Consider the following 15,434-nt stretch of genomic DNA (forward strand, 5'->3'; position numbering starts at 1 on the left):
CAGAGAGGGGACCCCTTTGTCTCTGCGATTGGGCCCCGCATCGCGTCGTCAAACTCTGTACTCAGCGAGGAGTCTCTCTGTCTCTCTCCCTCTGCTTCTCCCCCTGCGGGTGCACTCGCTTGCTCTCTCTCGAACAGATAAACATAAAATCTTTACAAATAAAAGGGTAAGCAGCTCCCTCGTTGTTACTTTGTAAGCCATCCCAAACCACCAAGTCCCTGAGCTTCATCAATGTTTCGAATCTGAAAACTCCCAGCGGACATGCGAACGGTTCTTGTAAGCACGATGAACTCTTACTAAACACTAGCTGATCTGCCTTTAATTTTTACTGTTTCTGGATTTCTGACATTTGTAATTTTGTGAAGAATATTTTGCAAAAACACATAGTCAGTTGGAGACAAGAGTCGAATCCTTTGACATCTACAGGGAAATTATAAAAAGGGATCAAAATGTCTGCAGTCTTCATATCTGCATGTCTCATTTTCATTTCATTCATGATTTTTTGGTAATGTCGACAAGAGAAAGATACCAGAATTTATACTTTGTTCATACTCATGGCTACTATCACAGCTCAGTGACTTAATAAATAGCACTAATTTAATTCTATTAAATACACAGAGGTTTAGTAACTGTAATTGTGATTTTAACGATACTGCTCTTCATAGGTGTTTTCTAGTGTTGTTGAAAATGTGTTTAATTAGATGAGTTTTGTATTTTTTCCATTCAAGTGAGTTCCTGAATGATGGCCTAAACTTCATTGTAATTGTTAGTAATTCCACGAAAATTGTCTTCACCTTCCTTCATAGTAGAAGTGACCGAGGAAGAAATCAGAGTAGGTACGGTGTTTATCCAAGATGTTAGATATAGAGACACGGTGTGTGTTTTCAGATTGTTAAATTAAAAAAACAACATAGGCCCCAATTGGGGTCACTTAAACCAAGTTTGTAAACTCATGCTTAATACATAATCCAACTCCAATTTCAAGCTCCCCCAGGAACTTTGTCTTAACTGGTCGTTCAAGAACTTTCCAGTGAGTCCACCATGCTGCCCCTCTCCATGCCCCAAAGAAACATGATGTCATCTCATGATAAGACCCACTGCTTTTCCCTAGAAAGCCCCAAAGAAACATGATGTCATCTCATGATAAGACCCACTGCTTTTCCCTAGAAAGCAGCCTCGCCCAGAACTTATTTTTAGTTTTGCTGGTAACTTTCTTGCCCCTGTCCTCTGTCTAGAAAACCCTTCCTTGTCTACAGTTCCTTGGAGGGCCTCTCGACTTGTGGATGGGGTTCTGCTGGTTCACAAATCATTTGCTACAGCCCATTAGACCTTCGGATTTTCTCGGTTGAATTTTGCTATTTAATGGGGTGCTTATAATGACTAATCATAGAAGTTAAGCTGTACATACAGCTTGGTTGCTAAAAACACAGGAAAAACCTGCAGAACAGAATTCCATTCACATGGAAAGCATGTACTGAATACGGTGAAGCAGTTGGCCTGATTTTTAATTTATTTTTATTTATAACTATCTTTCTGTCTATTTAACTTGTTTGTTTTAGAGAGGGAGGAAGCATGAGCAAGTTCGTGGTGGGGAGAGGCGGGAGGGGGGGAGAAACTTTGGCAGACACCATGCTGGGGAAAGAGCCCAACACAAGGCTCTCAATCTCACCACCCCGGGATCATGACCTGAGTGGAAATCAAGAGTCAGGCACTTAACCCACAGAGCCAGCCAGGTGCCCCTGGCCTGATTTTTAAGGTCTCTGTCTAGTCCATCCCCTTCACAGCTACCCTCACTGCCCACTGCCTCCTTGTACATGGTCCCTTTGCTCTGAAGGTCGGCATATGTTGTGCTATGACTTTGAAATTCGCTTCTCAGAGAATTCCTCTTCCAGGGAAGGATAGGAAACATGTTTCATGGAGCACCGATTGTGGATTTAACTGTAGTCCGTTGTGCAGATGTGTGAGGCCTCTGATACTCAATTGAGGTGAAGTTCTGTGAGCTGCTCCTGGGCCTGAGGGCTCTGTTCTCTCTGAGTCCTCATGGAGCACAGAGCCCACCACGGGGCCCAATCCCAGACACATGGGAGGCACTGAGTCTGGTCCAGTGAGACCATCAGGCCAGCGGCCATCCACAGAGGACACACAGGGACAGATGTCACTGATGGTGACCCAGGAGCCGAGGAGGATACTGAGGACATAGTGGAAAAAGCAATGCTTGTCACAGACCCACACTCCTCTGAAAGAGTTAACAAGAGTCCTTGCCGGGGAATCTTTGAAGCTGCTGAGCTTCTGTGAAAAGGAGTCGGGAACTGAAGTGTGGCGTGGCGTCAGTGAGCAGGATAAGGAAAGGTTCTGCTGACCGACACAGGTTGCAGGAACGCATCAAAAACCCCGAAGAGCTTCCGAGGGAAAGCACAGAGTCTAGCACAGCTGCAGTGCGAGCAGCGAGGGACGGAGGTGAGCCCGAGGACTCGGGGCCCGGGGCCAGGCCATCCCGGGCTCCCCGGCGTGAGCAGGAGCTTGGGACTTAACTACAGTCAGACGGGACAAGACTGGGCAACTTGGGGGAGGGGTGGCCCCATCAGGCGTACATGTGGGGGGGGTCATTGGCAGCTCTGAGAGCAGGCCAGGGGTAAGGGAGTGGACACAGGGCGATGCATTAGGAGGTTTTGTGGCAGCTGGAGAAGGAGACTGCGGCAGAGGGTCTGGATGGACGCTGTCCCCCCACTTCTGTTCTTGACATTGATCTGGATATTCCAGCTTCGGATGCGGGACCCTGGACGATTCCTGCCTTCTCACCCACAGACTGCAGTTCGCTCCAGAACCACGCCGGCTGCACTTCCTGGGGGGGACGGACGGACCAGACTCACGACTCAGGGAGGACGGATCAGACTCACGGACAGACCAGACTCGCGTCTCAGGACAGACGGACCAGACTCACGTCTCAGGACGGACAGACCAGACTCACGTCTCAGGGCCGGCGGTCTGACAGCAGTTTTGTCTGACACAGTGTCAAGGTCCGTGCTTACGCTGAAGCTTTTGGCTATGACACATGTGTTTTGTGTCTGCTTTTTACCCTGGATTATACACATCACAAAAGCAGAAAATTATGTTTTAAATCACGACTGCATCCCTGGTTTTAACAGTGCCTGACACATGGCGGTTCCTCCAGAGGTGGTGTGTTCCTGTCTTACCCAGAGAAGGGGAACACCGGAAAGAGAAAGAGATCGGACATGCCTTCTGTCACCAGGAACTTCCGTCGGTGTTCTTTCCTGCTTTAGACTTTGAGTGCCCTAATTTCTCCTCTTTGTCTCTGTGATCCTTTCCTTACAGCCATGAAGAATGAGAAGACTTTTCTAGGAAAAATTTAAATGTCTCACCATCAATTGTAATTCATGAATGTGATATGGAATTCATAATTTATTATTAGAGCTAGTAAATGTTTTTCCTATGCTTTCCTTATTTTGAAAACGTGTCAGCATTTATTGCTTATGAAAAACAGGTGCTAGATAAAATTCATTTTCTGAAACCTGGAGACTACGAATTATAAGGGCCAGAAGCCACATGTTTATGGTTCTATTTCTCAAGCATCCAGCCTAATGGTGTGTGACGGGATAATGGTGACCATGGGGACTCAGCTCCTTACTGACCTGTGTGACTTATTCCATAGAGAGGGAGAATTTTTCTGAAGAAATTTTAGTGTTTGAAATGCCTGGGTCACTCAGTGGTTAAGCCTCTGCCTTTGGCTCAGGTCATGATCTCAGGGTCCTGGGATCGAGTCCCACATCGGGCTCTCTGCTCAGCGGGGAGCCTGCTTCCCCCTCTCTCTCTGCCTGCCTCTCTGCCTACTTGTGATCTCTCTCTGTCAAATAAATAAACAAAATCTGTTTAGAAAAAGGAATTTTAGTGTTTTAAAATCACAGTTTATTAAAATAGTCAATTGCTTTCCTACATACTAGTAATGAGTAAGTGGAATGTGAAAATAAAAAGTTAATGCTATTTTTTTTTAGCATGAAAACAAGTGAAATAGATAGGTATAAATCTAACAAAATACATGTAAGATCTCTAGGAGGTAAACTTCCAACGTCTCATGAATGAAATAAAAAAGAATTAACTAGGACACCTGGTGGCTCAGTTGGTTAAGGGTCTGCCTTTGGTTCAGATCATGATCCTGGGATCTGGAGATCAAGTCCTTGTTCAGTGGGGGGCCTGTTCTCCCTTGGCCTCCTGCTTCCCCTGCTTGTGCTCTCTCTCTCTGACATGTCATAAATAAAATATTTTTTTAAAAGAAAAATTAAATAAATGGGGACATAGGCCATGTTTTTGGATAAGAAAACTCAATCTTGTCAAGATGTCAGTTCTTTTCAACTTGATGTATTGATTCAACACAACCACAATACAAGTCCCAAGTTATTTTGTAGATACTGACAAGCTGGTTCTGAAGTTTATATGAACAGGGAAAGACCCAGAATAGTGAACACAAGATTGGAGGAGAAGAACAAAGTTGGAGGACTGACACTGCCTAACTTCAAGTTTACTACAAAGCCACAGTAATCAAGAGAGTCGAGTGTTGGTAAAAGAAGATGCAGATAGATGAATGGGACAGAACGGAGAGTCCAGAAACAGACAAACATACGCCCTGTGCACTGACACTTGGCAGAGGAGCAGAGGCAACGCGATGGAACAAAGACAATCTTTTCAGCAAATGATGCTAGAACGACCGGATGTCCAAGATGCAAAACGAAACAAAACAAATCAAAACAAAACACACCTCAAGATGGATCACAGACCAAAATATAGAATTATAAAACTCCTAAAAGAAACTAGGGAAAAACCCCAATGTCCTTGGGTATGGTAATGACTTTTAGATACGGCACCAAAGGCACAATCCACAAAAGATACAATCAGTAAGCCAGAAATCATAAAAATTAAGAGCTTTTTATCTTAAAAAATAAAAAAAAGGTCAAGGGAATGAGAAGACAAGACACAGACTGTTAACAAGGTCTGCAAGGGGCACATCTCGCTGGACTGTCACCCAGAAGACACAGAGAACCAAGGTAGCTAGCTGATTCAAAATGGGCAGAAGATCTGAACACAGCAGCAAAGAAGTTCACGGGTGGCTGGTAAGCTATGAGGACACCCTCACAATCACATGTCAGTAGAAAACTGTATATTAAAACAACCGTGGGACACCACTACACACTAGGAGAACGGCCCAAACCAGAACTCTGACAACCCCGACTGCTGATGAGGCTGTGGAGCAACTGTGGGGCAGTGTGGCCATGGAGAACACGAGTGCCTGACTCAGGCTCTCCTGCTTCCCACAGCGAAGGACGCCAGGTGGGAGCGGGCCAGGCTGGGGGAGGGCTCCCCGGCACACCTGAGGCATGGAGACGGGCCTCCGTGTGGGAAAAGCAGCAACGCACATGGCCGGGGGCTCGATTCCGAAGACCAATCCTGCTCCTGGGAAGGATTATGAATCTGACCCACTTCACAGAGGCAGCAGCAGCTGGGAAATCCTCTGGATCCGGAGGTTCCCCGTGGTGGGAGCATCACAGAAAGTGGAACCTTGTGTATTTGCGGACACTTCCAGAAGTTTCTGGTGATAAAGTAAAAGTGTATGAAACAGAATAATGTAGTGACCAATCAAGGGAAATGCTCTTAAGGGTGAACACTGGAGACTGAGTGCATTTTTTTTCCTCCTGCCTTTTGGGGAAAGATCTTTACCCCATGGAGTAATAAAAAGTTATCACCTAATTGCCACCTTCATGTTTTGTCCTCAAACATCTGACTTATTGAATCAGTGTGAGACCTGTTTTAAATATAAATTGTTTTCAAAACCAAGCTTGTAACATGTCCTGGAGATCATGGAGAGAGGCTGTTGGATTAAAATCACTTCATTTTCAGGAAAATGGGGATCTGTGTTATTTTCTTCATTATGTTTAGTTTTTGATTTCCGTTTCTGTTTGGTCTATAAATGGTGAAACGTTCATAAGATTTACAGGAGGTGAATCTTGTTAAAAATAAAATACAGGGAGCCATAAAGTATGGAAATATTCACAGTATTTTTCTAATGGATTGAACCCCCTTAACCGTTTCTTCTAGGGTGAAGGTACAAAATTAAGGTACCCACAAATCACCGGAGGCTACCTTTGACAGGTGTGCGTGCCGTGACCGTCGGGAATTTGCTTTCACGTGCACTACTAGCTCATTGAAATTTTGCACAGTTTACTGAACTATGAATTGTTAGTGAAGGAAACACATTCACATGTCACAGGGATAAACTGTTATGGATGTTTTTCTGTATCTGCAGACTTTGTGGCCAAAGACTGAATAATGATTCCCTCGTTAAATCTGATTAAGAGACAACTAGAAAAGGATGTACTGCTCTTTGTAAAGCAATTTCTGGACAAAGATCTTCCTGATTGGTCCTACTTTGTTTTGATCAGTAACCTGTTCTGTGTAAGTTGCACTAAAAAAAAAAAAAAATACTACTCAGTATTATAAGACATCCCGGACCATATTCCATCATTTTGTGATTCAGTGACATAAGGGAGTAAGGCAGAAAAATAGTTACAGATTTGTAACTTATGGAGGAATGATGGGTATTTCTTGTTGAAATACACAGGCCAAAGAGCGTTCATGTTAGCTCTGCTTCTCCCGATGAAGACAGACTCTGTCATCCTAATGGATAATCTGAGAGACTTAACCAGGGACACACGCTTGGCAGCTGTCATCAAACTAGATTTTAACAAGGCAAGAAAAGCAAGTTGCTTACGAGCAACAAGAAATATGCACATACTCTCATTAAAATGCTCCCTTTGGAAAGTGTTAATTCTATAATGGAAGGATTTTGACGATCAACACTATATCACTGAACTTTGATTATTAATGGATGCTTTCTTCCATTTACATATGAAGATGTCCCTTCTAGTAATTAGGTCATGTGCATGTCTTGTGGACTAAATGATAGATTTTGTAAGTTTTCTAACTATTTGAAAAAAATGTGTCCTTTTTAAGCTCCATAATCAATACAAAATGGAGCCTGATTGCCTGAGTCTTGCAAACTGTGCATTTTGAAAGAATTATTTAGAAAGTGAATCCTTCCAAGTCCTACATCAGTTTAAGCTAGTCTGAGTATTAGCACTTTGTCACATCTGGAAATATGTACAATACCATTTGAGGGCATTACCACACTTTAAGGAAAAACATTTTAAAAGTCTTATTTTTACCAGAGGATAAAATAGAAATATTTCTAGATACCTGACTCATTTGTAAAAACCTTCACATCGCCGTGAGCCTGCTTGGTTTAAATATAAGACAAAACTCACAAACCTGACATAGCTCTTTTGTGCAAGATACCATCCCAGCCCCTCTGGGACGAGAGAGTCTAGATTTTTGCTTATTTCATCCCTCCGGCTCACTTGCCCTGAGCCTCCACCATGTTTCCAAGGAAGGCAGTCAGCCGTCTTGAATTCAGATCTCTTCTCCAGTGAGATGAAAAAGGGGACATGGACATCCTTTGACTAGACGTTAGTAAAACGGGACAGAGAAGATGTTTTCTCTCATTGGAGGTTGGCAGCATTTTGCTTGTGCTTTTGTTTCTCTAAACCCTAGTCCCAGCTCCAGCCAGTGAAAGCTGCGGGAGGAGAGTCTGTGGGTCTGCAGATGGAAACTGGATTCCTTCCTTTGGGGGGCAGGGACCCAACGCAGGGATAAGCCTTCCCAAGCGCTTCCAAGACGGGAGCCCCGTGTGGGGAGATGCTGACAACGTCCCAGAATCCCGGGCTCTCAGGCGGGCACAGTCACCGAGTGCCCCCTGTGCTGGGGTTGGCCGAACGGTTTCAGCTCTGCTGTGAAGCTTCTGTCGCTGCATGGCTGCCCGGCTCCTAAAGAGTGGCCAGGGGAGGGGGCCTCTGGGGGTCTCTGGGGAGGACCTCTCAGGGAGGAGGCTTTCTGTGGCATTTCTCAGGGTTTGTCTCGGGGTGGGGTCCCCAGATGTGACATCTGTCCGTGTGGGTCTGTGGTAGGCTTTCTGTGAGTCTCTGGGTGTGAGTCTCTAGCAGAGATCTCTGTGTAGGGTCTTGCTGAGGGGTCTCTGTGGAGTCTCTGTGTTGGTCTCCGTCAGAGGTCTCTGTGTGGGGTCTCTGTGTGCATCTCTGTCAGTGATCTCTATGCACCATCACTGTGTGGGTCTCCATCAGGGTCTCTGCATGTGGTCTGTCAGAGGTCTCGGTGTGGGGTCTCTGTGTGGGTCTCTATCAGAGCAATGTGTGGGGAGGCCCCTGAGGATGATGTTGGGCTGGTAGCGGGATACGCAGCAGGGGGTCTCCTAGACTGCACCCTCCTTCTGGACATATCCCTTTCAGCCGGGGGTGGGACAAGCCCCATCTGAGGGTCTCCTGCCCTCCAGGCTTTGGGGTAACCAAAACCAGGAGCCAGGCCAGTTCCTTGGTCTCTGAGTCCGCACCAGTCCCCTGGGAGCTATCCTTGGGCCACACGAGTATGTAAAGGTCAGAGACCACAAGTCTGTTCCGGGACCCCCAGTCCTACAAGCTTATGAAATTGTGCAGAAATTAACTTCTCTGCCTAAAGGCCTTGCTGTCTCTGGGCGCCTGGCCATCCATGCGGAAGCTCAGGTGGCTTCTGTACAACCCCACCCTGACCCTTGCCGCACCCCCCAGCCCTGGACTTGGCAGCTGAAATGGTGCGGAGACCCTGCAGGGACAGCCCCAGGGCCTCTAGCTCCTCCCCTCTGGGTGCTTGGGTGGCAGTGGGACACCAAAGGTCTTCAGTCCTCACACCAGACATGGGCACACCCTGTCACCTGGCCTTCCTCCTGGCCGTCCGCCGCCGAAGGGCAGGGTCCCCCCGCCCCCAGCCACACCCACTCCATCCCCCAGAAGGGGAAGGAGGTGCTGGTGAGCAGGCCCCTTCAGTGCCCTGGGGCTGGACAGGCTGGTCTCTGGGGGTCTCCGTGGCATCCACCTCACACCCCCAGCGCTGGGAGCGAGCCCGTCCCTGCTGCTCCGAGTGTGAAAAGAGGGGCTGAGGGAACCAAGCCGGGATTCCTTGGGGTGAGAAGGCTCCTGGGGTGGCCGTGCTCTACTCCCCGCAGGAGACTGTGTGGGGGGCAGGATTTCTCACTCTCCCTCAGGGCCGGCCTTGTGGCTCCCAACTTGGGCTCCCCCTCTGACCTAGGACTCCGTCTTCCCGGAGGCGGAGTGGGATTTCCGCCTCGGCAAACCCTCCCTACAGCCCCACAAGTTCCAGGTGGTGGGAAAGCAGGAGAGGGTGGGCAGAGCGAGGCCCCGGGCTGGGCCTTGTTCCGCCTAGTGGAAGCCGGAGATGAGGAAGGAGGCGGGGTGGACCCCACGGTCACATCCTCCAAGGCCCCATTCGTTCTGGAAGCCAAAGCAGGCCCTCGGGGAGAGGGGACCCTGATCCTTCCCATCCCCCGCAGCAGGGCACATCCAGAGGCCAGCACCACTCACGAGAGGAAGAACATGTATTTTGGGGAAGCAAAGAAATCGCGGCACGGAGAAGCCATTAGCCCATAGAGGATGTGCTAATGTGAGAAAAAAACGTTTTTCTCTGCACCGTTTGCGTTTCTTCTTGGAGGAAAGTTGTCCTCCCTGGAAAGGCATGAGCAGCACACAGTGGCTGGCCGGGTGCGACGTATCTCTGAAGGCGGCAGTGCCTGGGGCAGTGGGGCTGCAGGGTGCGGCCTGAAGGGCCCGGCACCAGGGACCCGCACTGGCAGGGTCTGCCTGGGCCCCCCGGCACCCTGGCGGGGAAGGGCCACGCCATCCACTCGGTCTTGTTGGCATAGCTGTGGCCCCTGGGGGTGCCCTGTGGGCTGGCTGTCTCCTTCATCACCCTCCTCTGCTCTTGGTAGGAGAGGACCCCGTGGTAGCGGACACTGGGGCGTGCCGAAGCCTGGAGATCCTTCTGGCACCAGCTGAACTCCGGGGCCCTGAGTCCCTGGTGAGGCACCACTTTCTCCTCTAGGATCTGCCCCACAACAGTCATGACCACCTGAGCCTTGGCAGAAGTGCTGTCCATGGCCGACCTGCCCGTGACTTGTCCACAGCCCTGGGATGATGAAGACTTGCCCTTTTGAAGGGAATTTTCCAGTCCTTTGCCTCTACTGGGAAGGAACCACTGGAGCAGGTGCTTCATCCTTCTCCTGAAGTAGTTTTCCGGAGGCGCCTCCTCCTTCTTCAGCGAGATCTCACAGGCCTTGCTTCCCGAAGCTTCTGCTGACTCCTGGCTCTGGACGGGTCGTCTCACCTCACTGATCTGGAGGAGCTTCAGTTCCGATGACTCTCTGGCAGGCTCTCTTGAGGGGGACCTCCTGGAGCTCTCTCTCCCCTCGGGGGGGACACATAACCTGCTCAGGCTCTTCCACTGATGCTGTAGTCCCGGGGGTCCCGGCTGCCTGTGGGGGCTCTGGCCACGGGATCTTTGGCCACGTGGCACCGGGGAAGTAGATGTGTCTTCACTGGAACCGCTCTGGAAGCCAGACAGAGATTCCTGAGAAGCCAAGACTTCAGCCGTGAGGAACACATTGGACTGACTGTCTTGAAGGAGATGCTCAGTGGCACAGTCTTGAAGGAGGACCCCTGTCTCACAGTCTTGAAGGAGCACAGTGGGGGTGGCATCCCGAGGCCAGTTCTCTGTCTCCATCAACTTCTGGGGCTCTGATCCCCTATGCTGTGCCTTAAGGCATAGCTCTTTGGGGTCTCGGGCTACCAACTTTGTAGGTGGCGGGGGGCTATCGCTTTTCCCTGAAGACTCTGATCTTCTCAGCTTGCCACAGGAGCCTTGGTTATTGACCAGCACATGGGGTTCTAAGGTGACTCCCCAGGCAGGGACCTCCTCGACCTCCTCCGCCTCCCTGGGCTCTTTGGCACTCAAATCCTGGGGCTCCAAGTTGAGCTCTAGCACGGTCATGTCCCGTGAGGCCCAACCCCCATTCGCCCTCCTTGGCTCCTTCGTGGCTGTTGCTGGACTTGGACTTGACTCCAAGGTGCTGTTCATAAGAGTCCTTGAGGCAGTCTCACTGTGCCAGATTCTGCCCACAAAGCTGTATGTGAAGGTCCGAGAAGCTGGCCTGGCCTCCTGTCCAGCCGGAGGGCCACCCCCAGGTGAGGTCCCTTCTAGAGCCTGCTGGACTTCCTCACACATAGGCCGGGGAGCACCAAGGGGACCCTCCCAGGTGGGGTAAGACTCTTTCATCACTTCTCCTTGATAGGGCTGAGGAGAACTTCCCACGAACTTGGTCCTCGAGCTGGCCTTGGATACGCAGGAGGCGGAGAGGGGACCGGAGGACCGAGAGAGGAGGAAGCCCTTCTTCAACTTGAAGAGGTTTATAGGCTTGAGAACCTTGAGTGGGAGGCCCCATTGGTGCTTCACCCTAAACCTTATGATATGTGCTTCTAGCATCCGCTGAGTGTACGGACTGAGGATGGAAAAATTGTGGGAGGTGGTCATGCAGGGTTCCCAACACTTGGAAAGTGCTGGCTTTCCAGGTTTCCCATGAGGGCTTGGCTTTCCAGGAAGGTCCGAGGCGTGGTGGGCAGTGAGCCTGGAAGGATGAACATCCAAAGGGACCTGACCCTCTCTGGACTGCCCTAACTTCCTGAAATGGGCTCTCGGGTCCTTTTCTGGATGCTTCTCATCTGCACTGCTTGTGGAGGGCCTCAAGTCTGTGTCTGACTCCTCACGATTTCTTCCTGGAGCCTTCCCTGGAGAGCTTGTTGTGCCTCTGTGTAGATCTTTCCGGGTCCTCCCTGCACTGGGCCTTGAACCCTTGCCCCGGCTTTTTCCTGGCACAGTCCTTCGTGTGCGGCTTCCATCCACAGACTCAGACTCGGACGTCGGACTGTGCCAGCTGCGAGCCTGGGGCACCTTCTGGAACTTTTGGTGAGGCTGTATCTTCAGGGATAGCTGGATCCTGTAGGGTGGGCGTCTTTCTTGCTTCACGAGTCTCTTCCAAAGGTGCCACTCCAGTTGCTCCCGGAGTTCAGAGTCGATCAAGTTCCCAGGAAGGACAGAGACTGACCCATGGCCCTCGGGGGCCTGGCCACCCTGCGGAAGGTCGGGAGGACCTTGGCTAAAGACTTCCTGAGATCTTTTCACCACAGGGGGTACCTCACCGCTTTCTAGTTGCTTCTTCAGAAAGTGACATTCCAGGTTTTGAACGACAGTTGACATGTGAGATGGTGTCTTCTGGGCTACAGGGCAAGACACCTCGCAGCTCCCCATATCCGGTGGCAGAGAAGGAAGTCCAACTGGGACAGAGGGTGCAAGGCATGCCTGGGTCTGGGGCTGAGCTAGAGGTGGGAGCTGGGGCTGGTCCAGAGGGAGGGGCTGGGGCTGAGTCAGAGGGAGGGGCTGGGGCTGGGGCAGGGGCTGGTCCAGGGGGAGGGGCTGGGCCTGAGTCAGAGGCTGGGGCAGGGACTGGGACAAGTTCAGGGTCAAGGGTTGGGGCTGGGCCGAAGGGTTGCCCAAGTCCTGGGTCAGGGAGAGGCATGGAGCCACGCTGGCCTGAATCCCGAGTGGCAAGGCATGAGAGAGCTCATTGAATATGATGGGTGGGAACTCCAGTGGGGGGTCGGTCACCCTGACAGTGGCCACCAGGGACTCGCTGTGCAGAAAGGGAAGACCCCAGAAGAGCTGGCTGCATTTCTGCTCCAAATTGTGCCCTGGAATCTTGGGATGTGGGGGCTTCTCAGGACCAAGCATCTGTTTCACTTTGCCTCTCATGCTCAATAAGGACAGGCGGCCCACGGTGTCCTGCCCGCCACCTGGGGACTTGAACATTCTCCCAAAAGAGGTCAGCTGGTATTGTGACCTTTCCTTCTTTTCCTTCTCCTTCCAAAACTTTAGTTCTGTTCTCTTGGCGATTAGTATCTCCAGAAGCTTCTGGACGTCCGGGTTATTGAGAGGGGGGACCCTAGTCTCTCCCTGTCTGTGTGTGGGCTCTCCCCAGAACAAGGCCTCTGGTCGGCCATGGGACAGAGGCGCTTTATGGGACTCCAAGCGTGTTGAAGTGGACAGGTTCCAGGCATTGGCAGCCGCCTGCCACCAGGACAGGGCCGAAATGGGGCTGCGTGAACGGCCTAGGCCCGAGATGGCTGGGCCGGGAGCTGTCCTGTCAGCTGACCAAGGCATGTGTGGAGCCAAGCTCTGTGGGATGGGGTGCGGCGGGGTTGCCCTTGAGGCAAACTGAGGGAGAGTCAAAGGAGAGTCTGGCCACTCTGGGGCCAAGGAGGCTGTCAGAGGCCCAGGGGAGGCCTCCGAAGGAGGGAGACATGGCGGGGAAGGGGGAAGAGCAAGGGGCTGGTGTGAAAAGCCATCTGGGGAGAGGAAAGGCTCTGCGGGCCAGGAGGTACTCAGGGGCGAGTGTGAACTGACAGAAATTGAGGAGGTCATTGGTCCTGCTGGCAGGGTGGAGGCCAGAGGCTGCAGGGGCCCCGTCAGTGGAGTTTGGGCAGGTGATGGCGCCACGGCGGGAGCAGCGTCTTCCACAGACTCCCTGCATGGCTGACCGGCTCCAGATGGCGCCCCTTGGCGCACCTGCCTGGGGGCTGCTTGACGTAAGAAGTGGTGAAAGCCCCTCTGGGCAGAGAGCCTCGCCAGATGGCTGCGGGAGACAGGAGGCGTGAGCTGCCGCTGCAGCAGCCAGGACCAGGAGTGGTCCCCACAGCCCTCCACGCCGCACACCCATGTCACAATGCCCCTGCTGTCCCTCAGCCCAGGGCTTTGGTCACAGTCTGTCCCCACGGCTCCTCCCACGCCCTCCCCCGCCAAATAGCCCCAGGGGCGTTTCCCTGCAGCCCGGGTTCACACTAGAGACTCGGGGAGGCCCACCCAGGGGAGAAGGGGGCAGATTCTTTACCTTTGCAGAAGGGAGAATAGGTCCTGAACCTCTTCCAGATCTTGTAGGCAATCTCTGAAAACTGGAAACAGGAGACCAGGTCACAGTGGAAGGCGAGGCCCAAGGGTCTTACAGGAGGCTGGGTACAATGTCTCTTTAGGGGAGACCTTTGGGGGATTGGGCTCAGGAGCCCCAAACAGCAATGTCCAAGGCCACGTGCTCGCACAGTGATTACAGGGTTCATAATGGGGGTCGCTTTGTCTTTTCCAAAGTGTTTTCCTCATTCATGACCTTGCTGGGGGAGGAAGAACTGTGTGGCCTCACAGAGGAATCTGAGCCGAGTTGAACAGCTTGTCCACAGTGGGAGCAGGAGGTCCCGCCCCCCAGTCCAGGCCCTGGGGCCCCTGCTGGGCGACACCTATTTCCAGCCCCTCAGGGCTTTGTTCTGGTGCAGAATCTGGAAAGCCTCCAGGTTCCCCTCTTCCTCTCAGGGGGCCCCCACCCCAGGGCTCTGTGTCCTGAGAGACGGGCTCAGGCCCTGGTGTCCTGGAGACGGTGGGGCTGGGCCCTCAGAGCGGGGGGCCCAGTGTAACTGGGGCATGCAGGGGTGAGAGGCAGGTGCTCACCTTTCACAGTCTGGTTTTTCTTCCTTCCGTTGCTCCTCCGTGGCTCTGCTTGGCACTGAGATAAGAGAACATGGAGAGACTGGGACCCCTGCCCCAGCAGCAGGTGACCCAGTGCTCAGGGGCCTGACCTCTGCTAGAGAGGCAACTCAACCTCTGGTCCTCAGTCACCAGTCACTGTGTTTGGGACGCTGTCCTGCACCCCTCCACCACACCTGGACTCTGGTCCGAGATCTTCCTGGAGAAATCCTTGTGTCCCTCTAACTCCTGGCTGATCTGGCTTGTCCTGGATGGATGGTGGTCTACTCTCTCCTGACAATTCTATTCTTTCCCATCTCAGGAGTCTCTCCACTGACTCAGAAAAGTGGAAAGATTATTAAAAAAGAAGATAGAATCACACTCTGCTGGGTCTGGGCCAAGGGTTCCTTACCTTCCTGCTCTTCCTGTGTTTCTTGCCTGGTGGTGAGGATGGATCAGGCTGGAAATAGGAGAGTAAAAGGAAGAAGAGCCCCAGCCCCCATATGAATGCGAGGGCAGCATTAACTGCCCAGGTAGTGGGACTGGAGCTCAGCCAACCATCAGTAAGGAATTCCCAAGGGAAGAGATATTTCTCCATCTCTTTCTTCAAAAAACAGTCCCATCGCACTGATGTCCTCAGGCAACTGAGCCCTGAGAGTTAGTGACCGATCGCACTGCTGCCTTCAGGCAACTGAGCCCTGGGTGTGGAGGTGCAGCCACAAGCCCCACGCCCACATCACAGAGCTGTGGTCTGGTCACAAAGGGCCCTTGAAGGCAGGTAAGGGGCACAGGTAGCTGGACCACATCCGCTCTCCAGCACCAGCCCTGTAGCTCCGTCATCCCTCCACCCTCCCAGGCCAACACTCCTACCTGCTCACCCTGCTAGAGACAGACCTTTGTCAATTTGT

The 15,434-nt window shown here is 51.7% G+C and overlaps 1 protein-coding gene and 1 long non-coding RNA gene across 2 annotated transcripts; both read right to left on the reverse strand.

Moving 5' to 3' along the window:
* Positions 1–9,503: 9,503 nt before the first annotated feature.
* On the reverse strand, positions 9,504–13,647 carry LOC131812665 (spermatogenesis-associated protein 31E1-like). Its single transcript, XM_059142476.1, has one exon. The coding sequence runs from the start codon at positions 13,438–13,440 to the stop codon at positions 9,550–9,552; it is 3,891 nt and encodes a 1,296-aa protein (XP_058998459.1). The 5' UTR covers positions 13,441–13,647; the 3' UTR covers positions 9,504–9,549.
* Positions 13,648–13,912: 265 nt separating this feature from the next.
* Positions 13,913–15,195, reverse strand: LOC131812366 (uncharacterized). The gene is made up of 3 exons (XR_009346311.1): positions 14,939–15,195; positions 14,512–14,566; positions 13,913–13,967 (listed from the first exon to the last, which is right to left on the reverse strand). It is a non-coding gene; the product is annotated as an uncharacterized LOC131812366 (long non-coding RNA).
* Positions 15,196–15,434: the final 239 nt, after the last annotated feature.

The sequence above is a fragment of the Mustela lutreola genome, chromosome 12 (assembly GCF_030435805.1).
Source record: "Mustela lutreola isolate mMusLut2 chromosome 12, mMusLut2.pri, whole genome shotgun sequence".
Taxonomy (NCBI): Eukaryota; Metazoa; Chordata; class Mammalia; order Carnivora; family Mustelidae; genus Mustela; species Mustela lutreola.